The 17,818-nt window shown below is 34.7% G+C and overlaps 1 protein-coding gene across 2 annotated transcripts in view; it reads left to right on the top strand.

Annotated features, from left to right (window-relative positions):
* BRINP3 (BMP/retinoic acid inducible neural specific 3) overlaps window positions 1–17,818 on the top strand; it is a 486,084-nt gene that overhangs the window by 298,485 nt on the left and 169,781 nt on the right. For both annotated transcript variants that reach the window (XM_055419914.2, XM_088845071.1), the window contains one exon: window positions 15,590–15,695. In XM_055419914.2, coding sequence (XP_055275889.1) covers window positions 15,590–15,695 — 106 coding nt within the window. The remainder of the gene's footprint in view (window positions 1–15,589; window positions 15,696–17,818) is intronic.

Genomic DNA, 17,818 nt, shown 5'->3' with positions numbered 1-17,818 from the left:
ATCAAGATAGAGTGGCTTGGAGTGACTGGATAAAGAAGTACAGAAATTATTTGAGAAATGAATGAGAAAGACCAGAAGGAACATACCATGTGTGTTCTTTTCAATTAGAGATTACTGTCTCCAAGGGAGTGGCAAAATGGGCTGAAGACTTTTAATCCCATTTTTTCAATGATGCTGTTATGCTCAGTGTAGCTTTTCTTATAACTGTTACTTTATATTTTCACTTATGTAGGCTAGTTGACAACATCATTGTCAAAAATGATTACAAAAAACACTATTAGTTTGATGTGATGATTTATACCAACTCCAAAAAAAAAAAATAGTACTTGAATTCTGAAATTTCCATTGCATTTTAAAATCTGTGATAATTTTAAGTAGCTGTAATAACTAAAACCAATGAGATTGCAATTCATAGAATAAACAATAAAGAAAATAAAATCATTCTTAATATTTTATCTCTTCTGTTTCATTTCTTTAAAAAATGTAATAAATGCTGTTTTAGATTACATCTGTTTTTTTATGTGAAGCAACAGAAAAGAACCTCTGGCTCCTGAGTTCCCTAAAATGTAATTTCTCAGGTCTGGGGGACATGGCATTCAAGCTTACAGCAACAGCAACATATGCAGTGGTGGCCTAATAACTCTTGGCAGAATGCAGACGGCAGGCCACAGTCCTGAGCTGGATTGCAGTCTGTGTCCATTGTTTGTAACTGCCCTGTGGCAGTGAGGTTTTATGCTTTCAGATTAATATTGAATACATCAGAAAACTCTCAGCTAACTGTAGTACAATAAAAATATCCCTTTAAACTTCATACAATGAGGTACAAGTTTACCGTTTATGTAAGGTAGTCAGTTATAGCTATCAAAATGTAATATTTTTAAAAATGTCAGTTTTATAAACATATATACATGTAGTTAGAAATTTAATGAAAGCTTTCTTTTTTTTTTTTTGCTGTAGAGTTTTCTTGAAATTGCTGTGATTTTAAGCTTTGTGTTATTTTAAAATATATCAAAATAGCATCTGTAGGAATGAGCTTATAGATTTGGCCTGCCCAAGACCAATCAAGTGCCAGACATTTAAATTCCATGGTAACCATGGTTTAAGCATAAGGGCGTCCTGATGTTGCTTGGACTTGTTCCAAATAAATTGTGTCCAGTGTACCATATTCCATATCACACTAAATAGAAACTTTAGGAACCTGAGAAAACTCTTTTCTAGCTTCCTGTGCAATTTTTTATTTTAATGTGTGCTCAAGGGACAAGCATAGTCTTTCTCAACAGGTTTACATGTGGGTGTTTGTGAGTCATGTACATGTGTATTATTTGGAAAGAGGATAATTTGTAGGGTATGAAAGATAGGTCAATCACTGTAGCCATGCCTAGACTCATAATAGCAAGTACAAATGGGAACTACGCTGAAGCAGTTACTCTCCAAGAATATATACTCTATTTTGTCCCTAAATTAAATGTGTGCCATGTCTTTTGTATTAAATATTTGTTCTTGTGTTTGTGCTCAGTTGGGTCTGACTTTTTGCAACCCCATGGACTATAACCCACCAGGCTCCTCTGTCCATGGAGCTTTCCAGGCAAGACTACTGGATTGTTTGTCATTCTCTACTCTGGTTATCTTCCCAACCCTGGAATTGAACCCATGTCTCTTGGGCCTTTTGCATTATCAGGTGGATTCTTGGTACTTAATACTTTATTTTGCATACTTTTTCTCCATTGTTTCTCATTCCTTGTTGTTCAGTTGCTAAGTTGTGTCTGATTCTCTGTGATCCCATGGACTGCAACACGCCAGGCTTCCCTGTCCTTCACCATCTTTTGGAATTTTCTCAAACTCATGTCCATTTAGTTGGTGATGCCATCCAACCATGCCATCCTCTGTTCCCCACTTCTTCTGCCTTCAATCTTTTCTAGCATCAGGATCTTTTCTAATGAGTCAGTTCTTTGCATCAGGTGGCCAAAGTATTAGAGTTTCAGCTCCAGTATTAGTCCTTCCAATGAATATTCAGGGTTGATTTCCTTTAGGATTGACTGGTTTGATCTCCTTGCTGTCCAAGAGACTCTCAAGCATCTTCTCCAGCATCACAGTTCAAAAGCATCAATTCTTTGGCACTCAGATTTCTTTATGCTCCACCTCTCACATCCATACATGACTACTGGAAAAACTAAAGCTTTGACTATATGGACCTTTGAGGGCAAAGTGATGGAGGAGGGGATGGCAACCCACTCCAGTATTCTTGCCTGGAGAATCCCATGGACAGAGGAGCCTGGAAGGATACAGATGATAGGGTCCCAAAGAGTCTGACATGACTGAAGCAACTTAGCACACTCACACAGAAAGTAATCAACACTTGTATTTTACTTTTTAGAAGCCTGGGGTAGAGTAATTTAAGAATATATGGAGGGTTATATTTCAAGGCATTAATGAATTAATACTTATAATAATAGCTAACTCACTTGGCTTTCCATCAAAATTATATTAACCAGTATATTCATAGCAATATTTATTGTTCATGAGAATGACCAAAGATATTACATTAATTGACTTGTATTTCAATCCAGATCAATTAAATTGTGCTTTGTTATAACTTTATTGCTAGAGTGAGAGAAAGAAAGTCAGAGAGAATGAATTAGATTGATTAAGGCAAGCAAAGTTTCAGAAACAAGTCTAGAGTACTGGAAAGCCAACATGATATTTGAAATGGTTGCAAGATTCTTAAGTCAAACGGGTCAAAACCAGTCCAGTTACATTTCTTGTGTCATAGGGAGTTAGTAAGACTTCCCTAGGTTCTAGATACCTCATTTGTATAATGACATAGTGAGTCTACGTGATTTCTAGGACTCCTGATAGCTCTAAAATTTATATATGCTGGCTCTACTCCATTTTCTTCAAGGAGTTTTCAAAAATTTTAGAGTATTTTTAAATAAAGATTTCTAAATAATAAATAAAGTATCCACAGATTTGGTTCACAATTATTATTTCTACCATGTGCCTGGCAGTGTATAATTATGAGTAAGGATTTTATAGTAAAATAAATAAAAAAGACAATATAAGTAGGTGATTGTAATTATATAATTCCCCATATTGAAACATAAAGAATATTTTGTGGTAAGAAATAGAGTAAGATATTAAAATATCTTGAAGGTTTTAATCTCCTAATTCTTAGTATATTTACTCTCCCAATAATGTTCTCTTCTTGGGAAATAGTGCTTTTAATTTTGTTTAAAAATTCACTGCTTTTAAAAGTCTTTCCAAGTAGACCCATGAGGTCTTTTTCTTATACCATTGTCATCATTAGAGATTCTCTTTTGAGTACTAGTTATGTAAATTCAGTAAACATTTGTCTTTTTAATATCAAACAATATGATATTTGTGAAAAATTTCTGAACTTTTTAACCAAAGTAAACCTGAAACTCCAATACTTTGGCCACCTCATGTGACGAGTTGACTCACTAGAAAAGACTCTGATGCTGGGAGGGATTGTGGGTAGGAGGAGAAGGGGACGACAGAGAATGAGATGGCTGGATGGCATCACCAATTCAATGGAAATGAGTTTGAGTGAACTCCGGGAGTTGGTGATGGACAGGGAGGCCTGGCGTACTGTGATTCATGGGGTCACTAAGAGTCGGACATGACTGAGCGACTGAAAAAAAAAAAAACTAAAAATTAACTAACATTAGGAAAAATTGAAATTTAAATAGCTTGCTTATATGATTATATTTTTTCTTGTGCTTCCCTGGTGGCTCAGCTGGTAAAGAATCCGCCTGCATTGTGGGAAACCTGGGTTCAATACCTGGATTGGAAAGATCCCCTGGAGAAGGGAACGGCTACCCACTCCACTCTAGTATTTTGCCCTGGAGAAGTCCATGGACTGTATAGTCCATGGGGTCTCAGAGTCTGAAACGTTTGAGCAATTTTCACTTTCACTATAGATGAGATTATTAGGTAAAAGCTAATTTCTTTTTAGTATATTTTTTGGAATTATGAATACCTACATAATAAAAATAAGAATTATTGATCTTCAAGTTGGTTCCTAGTGGATGGCTGATTTATCATGTATGAATCTGTAATTATAGAATAGTCATAATTGTAGCCTTGAAAGAAGATACAACAAATATATTTTAAGATAATTAAATAGGGATATGTTTTGATTAAGTTAAGCTATTATATTAATCATCTAAAAATAACTCATTTTTCATAATCATTCAGTGTCAGATTTTAGTACTTTCTTTTTTGCAAAATCACATTATCATAATAATAAATTTGAAAGATACATTTGAAAAGTAAATTTGCAAAGATACAAGCTGCTGAGTATTGTAGTATTAGAGAGATGACAGATAAATAGATAGTTATCACCCATTCTGGTATTCTTACCTGGAGAATTCCACAGACAGAGAACCCTGGAAGGCTACAGTCCATAGGGTCGCAAAGAGTCGGACAAAGTGACTGAGCACATATAGATGTAGACATAGATGACACGGTCCCTGCCCCGATGTAATTCATGAGGGCAATAATATTAGCCAACATTTATTGGTAAATGTTACTGACATAAAGCATATATACAGAAAGTATACAATCATGTTCAGATTGTGTTGAGCTTGGAATGTCTTTCAATCACCAACATCTATATGAAAGAATAAAACATTACCAGAATCCAAGAAGTCCCACTTATACCTTCTTCTGTGACTTCTATTCACAAAGTCCAACCAACATTCTGACTTGTTACATCATAGATTATCTTTGTCTGATATTGACGTTCTTATTAGTGGAAGTATAATATATGTGACTTATTTTTCCTGACATTATATTTGTGAGATTTATTCTAGTTATTTTGTGTCATTGACTTTATTCTTATTGTGGTATAGTATTTGAATCCTCCATTTACTTATACATCAAATTATTAATTAACATTTGATATTTTTTTTGTTGGAGATTATTAAGAATGGTGTTGCTATGAACATATTTGCAAGTTTCTTTTGGTTATAGACATTTTCATATATATATTTATATATTAGGCTGTATGTCTGGCTCTTCAGGGAGAAGGCAATGGCAGCCCACTCCAGTACTCTTGCCTGGAGAATCCCATGAACGGAAGAGCCTGGTGGGCTACAGTCCGTGGGGTCTTAAAGAGTTGGATACGACTGAGCAACTTCTCTTTCATTTTTACTTTCATGCATTGGAGAAAGAAATGGCAACCCACTCCAGTATTCTTGCCTGGAGAATCCCAGGGTCGCTGAGTCGGATACAACTAATGCGATTTAGCAGCAGCAGCAGCTGGCTCTTAAGATGTGCCAACATCTATTTATGTAGATGGTTACAAAGAATTTCTAAAGTGGAAGTGGTTGTACCAATTTATACTACTGGCTACAGTGCATGAGAATTCTACTTCTTTTGCATTATTATCAATACTTGGCATTTTCTACCTTTATACTATTTTTGAGCCATTTGAGAATGGATAATGCTCATTGTTCTTTTAAATTCCCTGATAAGGAAACTGCAGTTTCATGATTATCAGATGTTAGCATCATCTATTTTGTCAAGTTTTTCTTTAAGTATTGGTATTGCTATCTTGGGCTTCCTTGGTGGCTCAGATGGTAAAGGATACACCTGCAGTGTAGGAGATTCGGATTCGATCCCTGGTTTGGAAAGATCCCCTGGAGAAGGGAATGGCAACCACTCAGTATTCTGGCCCGGAGAATTCCATGGACAGAAGTGCCTGGAGAGCTACAGTCCATGGAGTGGCAAAGATTTGGACACAATGGAGTGACTAACACTTTCACTTTCATTGCCATCTTGCTATTGATTTGTAGATTTCTCCCTGTTGGACCTGTTCATCTATAAAAGAAAGGTGTTGAAATCTGAAACTAAGCTATTGTATTCATCCATTACTTTTTACAATTCTGTAAATTTTTGCCTCACCTAGCTCAATGCACTGTTGTTAAACACATAGATATTCAGTATTATTATATCTTCTTGGAGAGATGACAGTTTTATCATTGTGTGATGCCCTTCCTTATCCCTTGTAGCTCTACTGGCTTCAAAGTCTGCTCTGTCTGAAATTAAGATAGTTTTATAATTATACTGTTACTTTTTTTGGATTAAAGTATATTTTTTCTATTTATTTATTTTTAATGACTTTTAATTTGAAGTGGCCTCTTTGTGGACAGTATGTAGTTGGGCCTTGTTTTCTGCTTCATTCTGACAATCTCTGTCCTTTAATTGGTGTGTTGATGTTCAAAACTCATTATTGATACAGTTATTTCATTTAAGTGAAATGAATGTGAAGAATGATTAAATAATGCAAGAGATGGGAGGGCAAATTAAGCTTATATTATTATTTTAAGTTACTCACACTTATCCATGAAGTGGTCTAGTGTTATCTGAAAGTAGACTTGAATTAGTTATAATTTCTAATTGCATGCTCCAGGATGATGACTAGAAAATGTAAAAAAACAAAAAAAGAAGGAATTATAACCCATATGCTAAGAAAGGAGAGAAAATGGAATAATGTAAAATGCTTTGTTAAAACCACAAAAGGCAGACAGAATGGAAGACACAAGTAGAAACAAATAATAAGGTCAACAAACAGAAAACAGCAATGAATATGGTACATATTGACCTAACTTTGTCTATCTATAAGCATATACACTTTAAATATATATATGTATATTTTGGTATTATATATATATAATATATATATATATATATATATGGAGAAGGCAATGGCTCTATCGTTTGGTCATTTTTTATAGAGTTTATGCCTTTTGACTGTAAAATTCATAAAAGTGTCTCAGATTTTTCCTCCCTCACACCTGGAATGGGACACGATGGCTAGAATGGGCTAGAATCAAGTATTTCCCTTCCTCTAGGTCACTCAGGCTGAGATAATCTATAGAAAGTTAACCTCTGATTATCTAGCTTTCTCTGAGGACAAAGGAGAGCAGAGTGTTATAAAGTATTTCAGAATGGTTTCTTTTCCATCCCACTGTGGAAAGCAAGAGGATATTATCCTTAAATATTTACTGTAGGAAGCTGGTTGAGTTCCTTGAGGTAAATCTCAAAAAATGGTAGAAAGTCTTCTTACGACTGGATCTCTCTGTTATTTTTAATTCCCAAGCTTTCCACACACGTGAGTGTTTGTGTGTGTGTGTGTTAGTCACTAAGTTGTGCCTGACTCTTTTTGTGGCCCCATGGACTGTACATGGGATTCTCCAGGTAAGAATACTGGAGTTGGTAGCCATTCTCTTCTCCAGGATATCTTCCCAACCCAGGGATCAAACCCAGGCCTCCCCACTGCAGGCAGATTCTTTACTGTCTGAGCCGCCACCAGGGAAACCCTTACTCTTCCACACATTTGCTGTCAACAATTTGTCAGTGGAAGTTCAGGTGTCCTTACCTTAGCACAGATTCCTATGATTGTTTCAACATGATTTTCTGCTTTGTACTGTGACTCCCTGTATTCCCTGTCTGTCTTTCCAATCTTGGAGCAGCAGTTTGCTTCCTTTTTATGGATGTAAGAAGACTTGTGGATTTTTCCATCAGTTTTACTGTTATGAGGAGGGAATGATGACTTCCAAGCTCCTTATATGCAGAACTGGAAACCAGAGATCATATGGATTTCTTCATATATTCTGCATATTGAGTCATTTGTTGGAATACAATTATGTTAACTGATTTTTGATGAAGAGATAGTAAAATGAATAACTTTTGATAAAAAAAAATCTATACAAAAATGCATATATAATTTGAAAAAAATCTTAGTTTTTATATTAAATGAGAAAACTTGTTAAGTCATCAAAATGCAATGAGACAAATATGGTTGATGATCTCTACTTTAGTCTTATTCTCAACAAAATTTTTCTTATATTTTTAAAAAATTTTTATTTTTGAAGTTTATTTTTAATTAGAGAATAATTGCTTTGCAATGTTTGTTGGTTTCTGCTGTACAACATGGATCAGCCATAAGTATACATATGCTCCCTCCCTCTTGAACCTTTCTCCCATCCCTCTAGTTTGTCACAGAACACCATGTTGTGCTTCCTGTGCTAAACAACAACTTCCCACTAGCTGTCTGTTTTGCATATGGTAATGTACGTGTTTCAGTGCTACTCTCTCAATTAGTCCCACCCTCTCTTTCCCCTGTGTGTCCACAAGTCTGTTCTCTATGTCTGTATTGTTATTCTTGCCATGCAAATAGGCTCATCAGTACCAGTTTAAAGTGTGTGAGGTGATTAAAGATTAAAAGGATTATTTCTGGAAGAAGGGACATTTGACATGCATTATACAGTAGAGTGTTTCTGAGGGAAATGTGAAAAAATGTGGTCCACCTTAAAAGCCGTAGGCAGTATATGGTAATGTAGTTCAACTGGATATAGATACCAATAATCAATTTCATTAGTCCTCCCACACCAACCCTTGTGTAGATGGTTTCTTTTGCTATAATATAGGTTAGCAAGATCCTCTCTTAAATGTTAGCACTTCTTTTGTATTATATGGCTAAGATGTAAGATTGTAGAGGAGACAACTGAATGCAGAAGGAAGATATTAGGTTTTCTTTTGGGGCATAACTCTTTGTAAATGAGCCACATTATACTTATCTATTGTTCCATATACATAATGAATGGGGATATGAAATTATTCAAAATCTTTCAATATACTCTAACTTTGGAACCAATTCAATACAATATTTTTAAAGAAAAAAATGGCTGTAAACAATAAAATATATGAAAATTTGATGCTATGAATAAACAGTGGCCCTGAATAGGAATTACTCCTAATCACAACAATTTTCAAGTCTGATAAAAAGGTGAAAGCAAATATGTAATCAGGGAAAGCAATTGTTTCTCTTGGTTTTTCAATTCATTTCACTGCTTGAATTTCCAACATAAATATGTATTAATTTTGCCATTAAAAATGACAGGTTGGAACAAACAAGAATCCTGCTATTCCATGTTCTTATCACATGATCAATAAATAGTCTAGAAATGACAAGTCATTGTAATAGACAATAGACACATTCCTGTCTTTTTTTAATTTTTTGAGTTTAAGAGGTAAAAATAGTTACCCCTCTTAAGTTTAGATAAAATTTCCGGGAACATTAAAACTTAAAAAAAAAGTGCATTTACAGATTTGCAATAAGAGATATACTATTAATGCAATTATGCATTTTATTATACATTTATTCATATAATTATACATTTTATTGACTTTCTGATAAATAATTAGTTCAGTAAAAATGATGAACTAATAATTTTTTTCCATTTGAAGAAAGCCTAGAGTAAAAGCAGTTTCACAGAGCTATTTATGCTATATGTGTATGTTTAATTTTACAAAGTGCATGTGCATTTTCTATCACTTTTTTCCATTCAATGTGGATAAAGGTTTTCTCATACAAGCATGCTTTTCTGAGACTCATTAGTTGTCTTCTATTCTTGAGTTAAGGCAACTTTTTCTATTTTCAGTGTAGTTGCTGTTCTTCTATCCTTTTCTATGCAATCAATCTGCCTATTTTTTTCCATACCATTGTCTTAGGTTTAGTCTTATGGATTATTCTTAATATGTTGTGCTTGATTTTCACATTGATGTGATTTGTAAAATTTGAGCATAGCCTCATTTAAGGTTGCGGTTGATTCCCTGGAGAAGGGAATGGCTACCCAGTCCAGGATTCTTGCCTGGAGAATTCCATAGCCAGATGAGCCTTGTGGGCAACATACCATGGGGTTGCAAAGAGTCAGACATGACTAAAACTTGATTTAGGATTATCTAAAATATATGCACTATTTTTCTCTTTTCAAAGAAAAATGTTAATATGCAGCACTGATGTCAGAAAAAAGTATTACAATTTTACAGTCTTAGAAGTAGGCTGTGAATGATTCCAAAAAGTTTAACACAGGGTTATTATTGTGCCCCTGCCTTTCAATAGTACACACTTACACACACTTTACACTTGCTATGCAATCATTACTGTCCTCCAGGCTCATGATAAGCACATAGCATTGGTTATCTCATGTTTCTTCACAAACTCTTCAGACCATAAGAAAATTTTAACTATTACACTGGACAGAAACTTGAAACTTAGATCTAATAAATGGTGAAGTTCTAATGATGACCAGAAATATTTTAAAGATATAATGTGATAATTTTATTAATAAAACAACAGACTCTCTAATAATACTGTTTCCTTTAGGAATGTGGTGTGTTTTATGTTTGATTACTATTTTTTTGTTCCACTTCTTTTTTTCATTGTTTTAACTTTTTTCTATTCTTGTTTTTTTGCTTGAGATTCAAACAAATCTAATTCTTATTGAGTTAATTTTATAAATCCAATGCATTTTTGTGGCATGGTGTTAATATTACCTTTAGAATATGTAAGACCCCGAAAATGATCAAAAATAACAAAGCCTGCTTATTTCCAAATGAATTATTGATGCCATTTTATTTTAACCTAAATAAAGTTGAATTTATATTATTATTTATGTAATTCCAAGTCATCCCTTTTAGTAAGAAGTTCATTTATTTTCTTTTATTCTCTGTAAACATCTCTGATTATGAAAATGATAGATGGTCGTTTAATGAAACAAAATAGAAACAATATAGGAAAAGTTGAAATGAAAACATGGTCATATTTTTCATTTAATACTTTTAATATCCTCTCTGAATTTTAACAACATATTTAAAGGGAGGAGGGAGGTGGGAGGGGGGTTCAAGAGCGGGAACTTATGTAAACCCGGGGCAAATTCATGTCAATATGGCAAAACCAACCAATATAATATTGTAAAATAATTTGCCTCCAATAAAAAATAAATTACTTAAAAAAAAATAGTTTACACTAGTTGTCAGTTAGAGAAGAGCACATTTGTTAAAGTATGAAGACAAACTTTTGCTAAATATCAGTACATTTTGAAAAGTTTTGATTTTGCATTTTACAGCTGGCCAAGTCATAGTTTCTGTTCGTGTATACAAAATATCCCTCTTCAGCTTCCCAGCCCCTTAATTTTCCTCATGATATTCAGATAAAACCACAAATCAATGTAACTCCTCAGAAAGGATATCATTTTTGTGTCCTAAAATCTATTTTCCTTTGTTTCAGCATCCTCTCACCAAGAGATAATTGATTAAAAGAAAAACATGTTTTTTTACTCTGCATGTCATTTCTAAAATCACTGAAGGCTATCAGTACTGGGTTATTGTTAGTCTTCATCATTTTTATGTTTAGCTATTGAATTTAGCTTCCTTTGTTACATTACATATGGAGACCTCTAAGTCAGATGCTCATCTGCCAGCTGATAAACAGAGTTGAAATCATTTGTGGCACAACTACATAATTCATTTTTGGAGAGTTTGGCATATTTATACAAATGTTTATACATTAAGTTAGCTTTTATTACTCTCTTTTCATTTTTATTCCTTTCATTAGTACTGAAAATATAAAATATTATAGACACATTTGTTAGACTGATATGTAGGGTTCTTAAAATATCGTACAATTGGAAAAAGAGATTTGCATCATTGAACATGCTGGAGTTTTTGAACTTTATATTAAATCAAACAATGATTACTAAAGTCGGTTATGAATGATAAGGTATAAAATAAAATTATAAATAGGAATATGCAATATTATTATTATCATTGTATAGAGGTGCAGGAATAAAATGATTGATAGAAATAGAGGTTCAGTTCAGTTCAGTCGCTCAGTCGTGTCTGACTCTTTGCGACCCCATGTATCACAGCACGCCAGGCCTCCCTGTCCATCACCAACTCCCGGAGTTCACTCAAACTCACGTCCATCGAGTCGGTGATGCCATCCAGCCATCTCATTCTCTGTCGTCCCCGTCTCCTCTCACCCCCAATCCCTCCTAGCATCAGACTCTTTTCCAGTGAGTCAACTCATCGCATGAGGTGGCCAAAGTACTGGAGTTTCACCTTTAGCATCAGTCCTTCCAATGAACACCCAGGATTGATCTCCTCTAGAATGGACTGGTTGGATCTCCTTGCAGTCCAAGGGACTCTCAAGAGTCTTCTCCAACACCACAGTTCAAAAGCATCAATTCTTCGGCGATCAGCTTTCTTCACAGTCCAACTCTCACATCCATACATGACCACGGGAAAAACCATAGCCTTGACTAGACGGACCTTGGTTGGCAAAGTAATGTGTCTGCTTTTTAATATGCTATCTAGGTTGGTCATAACTTTCCTTCCAAGGAGTAAGCATCTTTTAATTTCATGGCCGCAATCAGCATCCGCAGTGATTTTGGAGCCCCCAAAAATAGTCTGACACTGTTTCCACTGTTTCCCCATCTCTTTCCCATGAAGTGATGGGACCAGATGCCATGATCTTCGTTTTCTGAATGTTGAGCTTCAAGCCAAACTTTTCAGTCTCCTCTTTCACTTTCATCAAGAGGCTTTTGAGTTCCTCTTCACTTTCTGGCATAAGGGTAGTACCTGGGAAATCACATGGACAGAGGAGCCAGGCAGGCTACCATCCATGGGATCACAAAGAGTTGGACATGACTGAGCAACTGAACACACACACACACAGATATTTAAATATTCTGAAAATTTGTGAGACTGTTATTTAAATCCCCTGTATTTATTCTCAAGAACATAGTAATTCAATTAGGAATTGTCTGTGATCAGATAAAATAATCCTGTTTATCCCCTTACAACAGTTAACTGTCTAGGAGATTACATGTCAGTTTCTAAGATCTCATATGTCAATGAGAATATTTATTTAGAAAGCTTCCTTAAAATGGCAATATTAGAGTTTGTTTGTATTAATGTGGTATGTATACGTTTTTGTGTGTGTATTGGCGGGGGGGAATAGTTAAACTACCTGATAGAACAAGATGAAGATTTATATTATCTCAATTCTAAATGGTCTTCCCAGGTGGCTCAGTGATAAAGAATTAGCCTGCCAGTGCAGGAGATGAGTTCGATCCCTTGATTGGGAAGATTTCCTGGAGAAGGAAATGGTAACCTATTCCAGTATTCTTGCCTGGGAAATCCCAGAGACAGAAAATTCTCCTGTTATACTTAGTTATGAATCATTTATATTTAATATTATTTATACACACACACATACATATGTACATGGCTGTATGTGACACATCAACATCAGAAATTATTCTCCTGAACAAAATAAGGAATATTGAATGTCACCACTGGAGAGCTGCAGTGGAGGAGAACACAAGTTTATGTGGTGTTAGAGAAAGAGTAGGAGAAGGCAATGTGGCAATCCACTCCAGTACTCTTGCCTGGAAAATCCCATGGGAGGAGGAACCTGTTAGGCTGCAGTCCATGGGGTCGGGAAGAGTCGGACACGACTGAGCGACTTCACTTTCACTTTTACGCATTGGAGAAGGAAATGGCAACCCACTCCAGTGTTCTTGCCTGGAGAATCCCAGGGGTGGGGGAGCCTGGTGGGCTGCCGTCTATGGGGTTGCACAGAGTCAGACACGACTGAAGTGGCTTAGCAGCAGCAGCACCAAAGAGGAAGCCTCATTCCCAATGGTTGCTGTGTGCTCATAGCCAATCTGGGTTATTCTAAAGGACTTGCTGTTTAGAAACTGTGATAGAATTGTCATGATACAATTATACATTCTCTCCATGCACCTGAGCTGATGTGTCCATCGCTGCCCTCTCTTTGATTTTTGACTCCCAAAATAGTGATTCCATGTTTGACATAGCTTCCAAGAAATATACCACATTGTCACTTCTTCTATTGGATCTTTTCAACTAAGAGTGTTGTCAAGTCAGAGTCAAAATGGTCAAAATCTGGCTTCCTTACATGCTCTTCACAATGGAGTTTCTTTGCCTTATGTTTTATTGTTATCACTTAGTCTAGAAACTTCATTCTCAATGTTTCATAATCTTATTAGTTCTAGTTTTTCAAAACCCATCTTCTTCAGATAAATCATATTGCCACTGTTCCACTCAGGCCTTCATTATCTTAATAATGTCATTAATGTCTTCCTAGGTTTGGCTTTCCCCCACACTGTCCTCTTGTCTTTGTCTTAGTATTAATACCTGTGGGTTTACATAAGAGCATGATTTGTTCTGCAAATACTTCAGTAAACACATAAGCAATATCCCCTGTGCTTGGTGGAGCTTGCATTCTAATGAGAGGTGTTGACAATAATCATGATAAGTGAGTAAATTATACAGCATGTTATAAGTGGAAAACTACTGTGGAAAAGATAGAACAAGGTAAGGAGCAGAGGAAATTATAGTTGGAAGAAGGATGTGTGGGAAGGTATGTTCATTTAACGTTGGTTAGTCCAAATGATCCGGAGAGAGATACATTTGAGTAGAAATGAAGAAATTGAGGAGTGAGCTTAGAAATATTTTGAGGAAGAGCATTTCAGATACAGGAACAGCAAGTCAAAGTCATGAGACAGGAGAACAGCTAGTGTGTTTTGGGAACAGTAAAGAAGTCACTGTGCTTGGGATGGAGTAAATGAGGAAAAAAGGGAGAGAGATAAGTTAGAGAGGTATTGGGGAGCTTGAAAATAGAGCATCTTTTTAGTCATACCAAAGAGCTCTGGCTTTTACTCTGAGCGAGGTGGGAAGCCATTGTGTGGCTGTGGACTGTGAAATGAAATGAGATCAACAATGTTTTGCAAACTTTTCTTGTTGTTGAGAGTATCTTTTTAAAACCCCAAAATGATTATAATACTCCTCTGCTTTAAAATATGTTTTTATTTAAAAAAAAAATTTCCTCAGGATAAATTTTCATTCTGATATAATCACTTAAACATCTCATATGATACTATTCATCCCCCAATACCCATGGGGGGAAAAATCACTCTATAATATGTGATTCCATAATTAAGTGCTAAGGCTGGACTCTGCAAACCATGACTTTATAGAAATAGTGAAGTCATACAAGTGGGAATCATTAGAGACTACTTTGTGTAGGTGTTTGAACACAAGGTCAATCTTGAGGATAAAAAAAAAATCAATTTATCTAAAAGGAGAAAGGTGGGATGAGGTGAAGGATGTTGTATAAGCAAAGGTAGAGAATTAACAAAGTCCAACTGGATGGCAAGATTGCCTGCCTACTGGGAGAAGAGGGGCAGATGGAGGCCAAGCAGAAGAGTTTAAATATTGATACCAGCATAAAAGAGTAGGAAATAGTAGATTTTTAAATAGAAAAATGAAATAATAGAATCAGTCTTTAGACAGTAGCCTGGAAGATGGTTTTGATTTATTGATGAGAGATGAACAAATAAGAAACTAGTCTCATATGAGTCAAAACTTGCTCTCTACCTAAAGGAGCATGCTCTGTCATATCTTAGTAAATTCAGTCTTGGTGAATTCGGTAACCTTATATGAGTGATATTGTTGGCTTCCATTATTTTCTCTGAAGATTGATGCATGGTCAAAGGGAAGGAAATGGAATTGAAGATAAAGGTATCATTTGTCTTCTTTCTGCTTAGGTGTACTGTTGATAGGTATCAGATCCTAGACCTTTTAGTGATGTTTACTGTCCAATGTATGTGTGGGTGACAACTATTAACAGATTGAATGGAAAGAACACGGTAAGGTCTGGTACATATAATAAGGTTGATGTTTTGTTCTTCAGGTAACAGAAACACGGACGGGTCCTCTTGGCTGCAGTAACTATGACAACCTAGATTCTGTCAGCTCTGTTCTGGTTCAGAGTCCTGAGAATAAGATTCAGTTGCAAGGTACGTAGCTGAAATTTCATTAATTCTCTATGAGTCTGAATGACAGTTATCCAGTTGTGATTTCTTTCTTCTTTTTTTTTATTTTAATAAGCTGTATGTTTAGTATTAGACTTTTAAAATTCTTATAAAAGGCTCCTAATCTTTAACTGATATAAACAATCTAGACCAGATGAAGAGAATATCAAAATTCACTTTACTTTTTAAATTAAATAATTGATAAGAATTGAAAATGCATTGTGATAATATTTTTGTTCCACACAGCAATCATTGTCTTAATAAGTAGCAGTTTTCCTTAGCTTTCCTTGAGCTTTAACTTTTTCCTCATGAAAGTGGAAGTTGCTCAGTCGTGTTGGACTCTTTGCAACCTCATGGATTGTACAGTCCATGGAACTCTCTAGGTCAGAATACAGGAGTGGGTAGCCTTTCCCTTCTCCAGGGGATCTTCCTAACCCAGGGATTGAACAAAAGTCTCCCGCCTTGCAGGAGGATTCTTTACCAGCTGAGCCACAGGGGAAGCCCTTTTTCCTCATAGATTCTGAAAAAAATTATATAACCATATTTAAGTATACTGTAATGTGAAACTTTGACATTTTAAACATAACTTAATATGATAATTAAGACTGCCTTTCTCTTCTGACAAATAGATATATACTTAAGAGTATATTAACAAAATATTTATACTTGCATTATTTCTTTTATAGATTCTGTGATAATGGTAATAATTTATTGTTTTCTTTCTATTACTATATTTTGTGAAATAATTCAATAGAGGACTTTTTTAAACCATAATTTTATTTTATTCCCTAAATGTTTAAGCATGTGTATATCACACATTCATACAGACAGGGAAAGGTTATGTATCCACATGTTTAAACATGTACTAACTGAATAAGTTCAAAAATGCCTTTTTGATGACACATAATCTAAATTTAATTCACTGATCAAAGGGTAATTTTGAGTTGTTCTTCTCTAGTCTACCTTCTTTAATTGCTTAAGTTAGAGCTATATTTGCGTTATTCAGTTTTACATTAAAAAAGTTTAAAATTTCAGAAATTAATGGGATTTTTCCTCAATTTTTCCATCTAAAAATTTAAAGGCATCAAGTTATTTAAATTTAACTTAAGTAATAAATAGATTTCATTCAGTTTGAATTGTACAAAGTCACAGAGAAAGTGCTTAAATTTTTAAACTCTAAATGCTATCCAAGTTATTGTTAATTTTAGCTGTAGTTATTGAAATATTTTCTCTAATTTAAATAGAAGCACAATCTCTCACTATTACCTAAAATTCTCTACTGTTCACACCTTTTAAAAATGTATTGACTTTCCATCAGAGTATTAATTTTACTAGAAAAAGACAAAGAATTTTTATATCATATATGTTTATTTCAATTGATCCAATTTTATTTATTAACATGATTGATTTTTATCTTTGTGAATTAACACTACTGATTTTTACTCTTTGTGAATCACTGTGTTCAGTATTAAGAATATAATATTTAAACACAAAACTTCTGCCTCCTATCAGCCTTGGAAAAAAATCAATACAAGGAATAAATGAAGTGACATGCCCCTTTTGTGTAACTATTTTTTTTATATTCCCTTCAATTTATATAAGGCAGAAACCTGCATCTCTTTCACCTTTTACTACTTGCTAGGACTACTTATAACTATATTTGTACCACAATGCACAAAGTCCCTTCCAAAGATAATACTGTGAAAATCAATATCAAGACCCTCAATATCCCATGTACATTTTCTCTCTTAAATTTCTTCTGTGCTTACAAGTATCATGTTGATTTACCTATTCAATCTCATCTTTAATATATATTAAATATTATATATATATATATAAATACTAGCCCTTCTCCACTAAAAAGAAAAAAAAAGGAATGCAAAACATTCACCAATTCCAGAATTTTACCATGATACATCTCTTTGAAAAGTATTTATAAAACCCTGTGTCACTATATGTGGCAATTGCAAAAACTGATGTTTCAGAAGAATCTTTTATTAAAGTACTACCATAGATCTTTGTGTCTTTCATGGTTAGCTGGTTTTGTGGATAGATGTGCATAGGTATGGATGACGTGTGTGTATGTGTAAGAGAGAGAGACCTTGTGT

Source organism: Moschus berezovskii, chromosome 17 (assembly GCF_049115385.1).
Source record: "Moschus berezovskii isolate FMDL1 chromosome 17, NW_MosBer_1.0, whole genome shotgun sequence".
Taxonomy (NCBI): domain Eukaryota; kingdom Metazoa; phylum Chordata; class Mammalia; order Artiodactyla; family Moschidae; genus Moschus; species Moschus berezovskii.
Note: the sequence above shows the minus strand (reverse complement) of the source record. Positions and strands in the feature narration are given on the sequence as shown.